General features: G+C 51.4%; 1 protein-coding gene across 1 annotated transcript; it reads left to right on the top strand.

The window, feature by feature from the left end:
• Positions 1 to 154: 154 nt before the first annotated feature.
• On the top strand, positions 155 to 424 carry H310_15029 (hypothetical protein; the record flags this gene model as incomplete). The annotated part of the gene is made up of 1 exon (XM_008883009.1): positions 155 to 424. One exon carries the CDS (start codon positions 155 to 157, stop codon positions 422 to 424), a length of 270 nt encoding a protein of 89 aa, XP_008881231.1.
• Positions 425 to 786: the final 362 nt, after the last annotated feature.

Below are 786 nucleotides of genomic sequence, written 5' to 3'. Positions count from 1 at the left end.
CATTGAAATATCTTGCTGGCTTGCAATCCAAGAAGGATCGGACATCACCGATGAAGACCGGTATCGCGCTTTCGTTCATGCAATTCTAAGTCGCTGCAGCCTCTGGAAGTACCGCTCAAGAACTCTGCATGGTCGGGTGGTCATTTTTCAGACCATGGTGCTTCACCTGCTGTGGTACACGGCAGCAACTTGCCACATCCCTGATTCAGAGGTGTCGGAAATTGAAGACATTGCCCTCGACTTCGCATATGGCCGACTCCACAAGCAAGGGCTCATCGCAAACCACCTTCCCAAGACATGGCTGCAACGACCGCAATCTCAAGGCGGCCAAGGCATGCCAAATATTGCCACCAGCTTCAAGTTGCTCCGGCTCCGCACCATGTTCTACCTTCTTGCTCTACAAGGCGCATCAATTACCGTTTAGCCTTGGTTGGACCCCATTGTTGACCTCATGCACCAAGTTATGTCGTCCGCCGGCCATGGACTGGACATTCTTTTCCTTCCAATTCCATGACAGGTGTGCAGCATTGAGTTTCTGCTCTCACTTGGTCGTTTCTGGTCAACTGTGTTGCGCACACGGCATGACTACATTGACACGCGAAGACTCAGCATTCAAGACGAGTATTCCAAGCTTCACACACCTCTCTGACTCGACACAAGACTATGGCGGTCACCATTTCAAGCGTCAACCTTCTTGCAGCAAGCCGGGTCACGAAGCTCTACGTCTCATACGGACTTTTATCCATGGCGGGTTTTCGCCAAAACTTCAACAGCGGCCCACTGAAA

Source organism: Aphanomyces invadans, assembly GCF_000520115.1.
Source record: "Aphanomyces invadans strain NJM9701 unplaced genomic scaffold supercont1.135, whole genome shotgun sequence".
In the NCBI taxonomy this organism is placed as follows: Eukaryota; Oomycota; class Saprolegniomycetes; order Saprolegniales; family Verrucalvaceae; genus Aphanomyces; species Aphanomyces invadans.
This window is presented reverse-complemented; position numbering and strand designations above follow the sequence as displayed.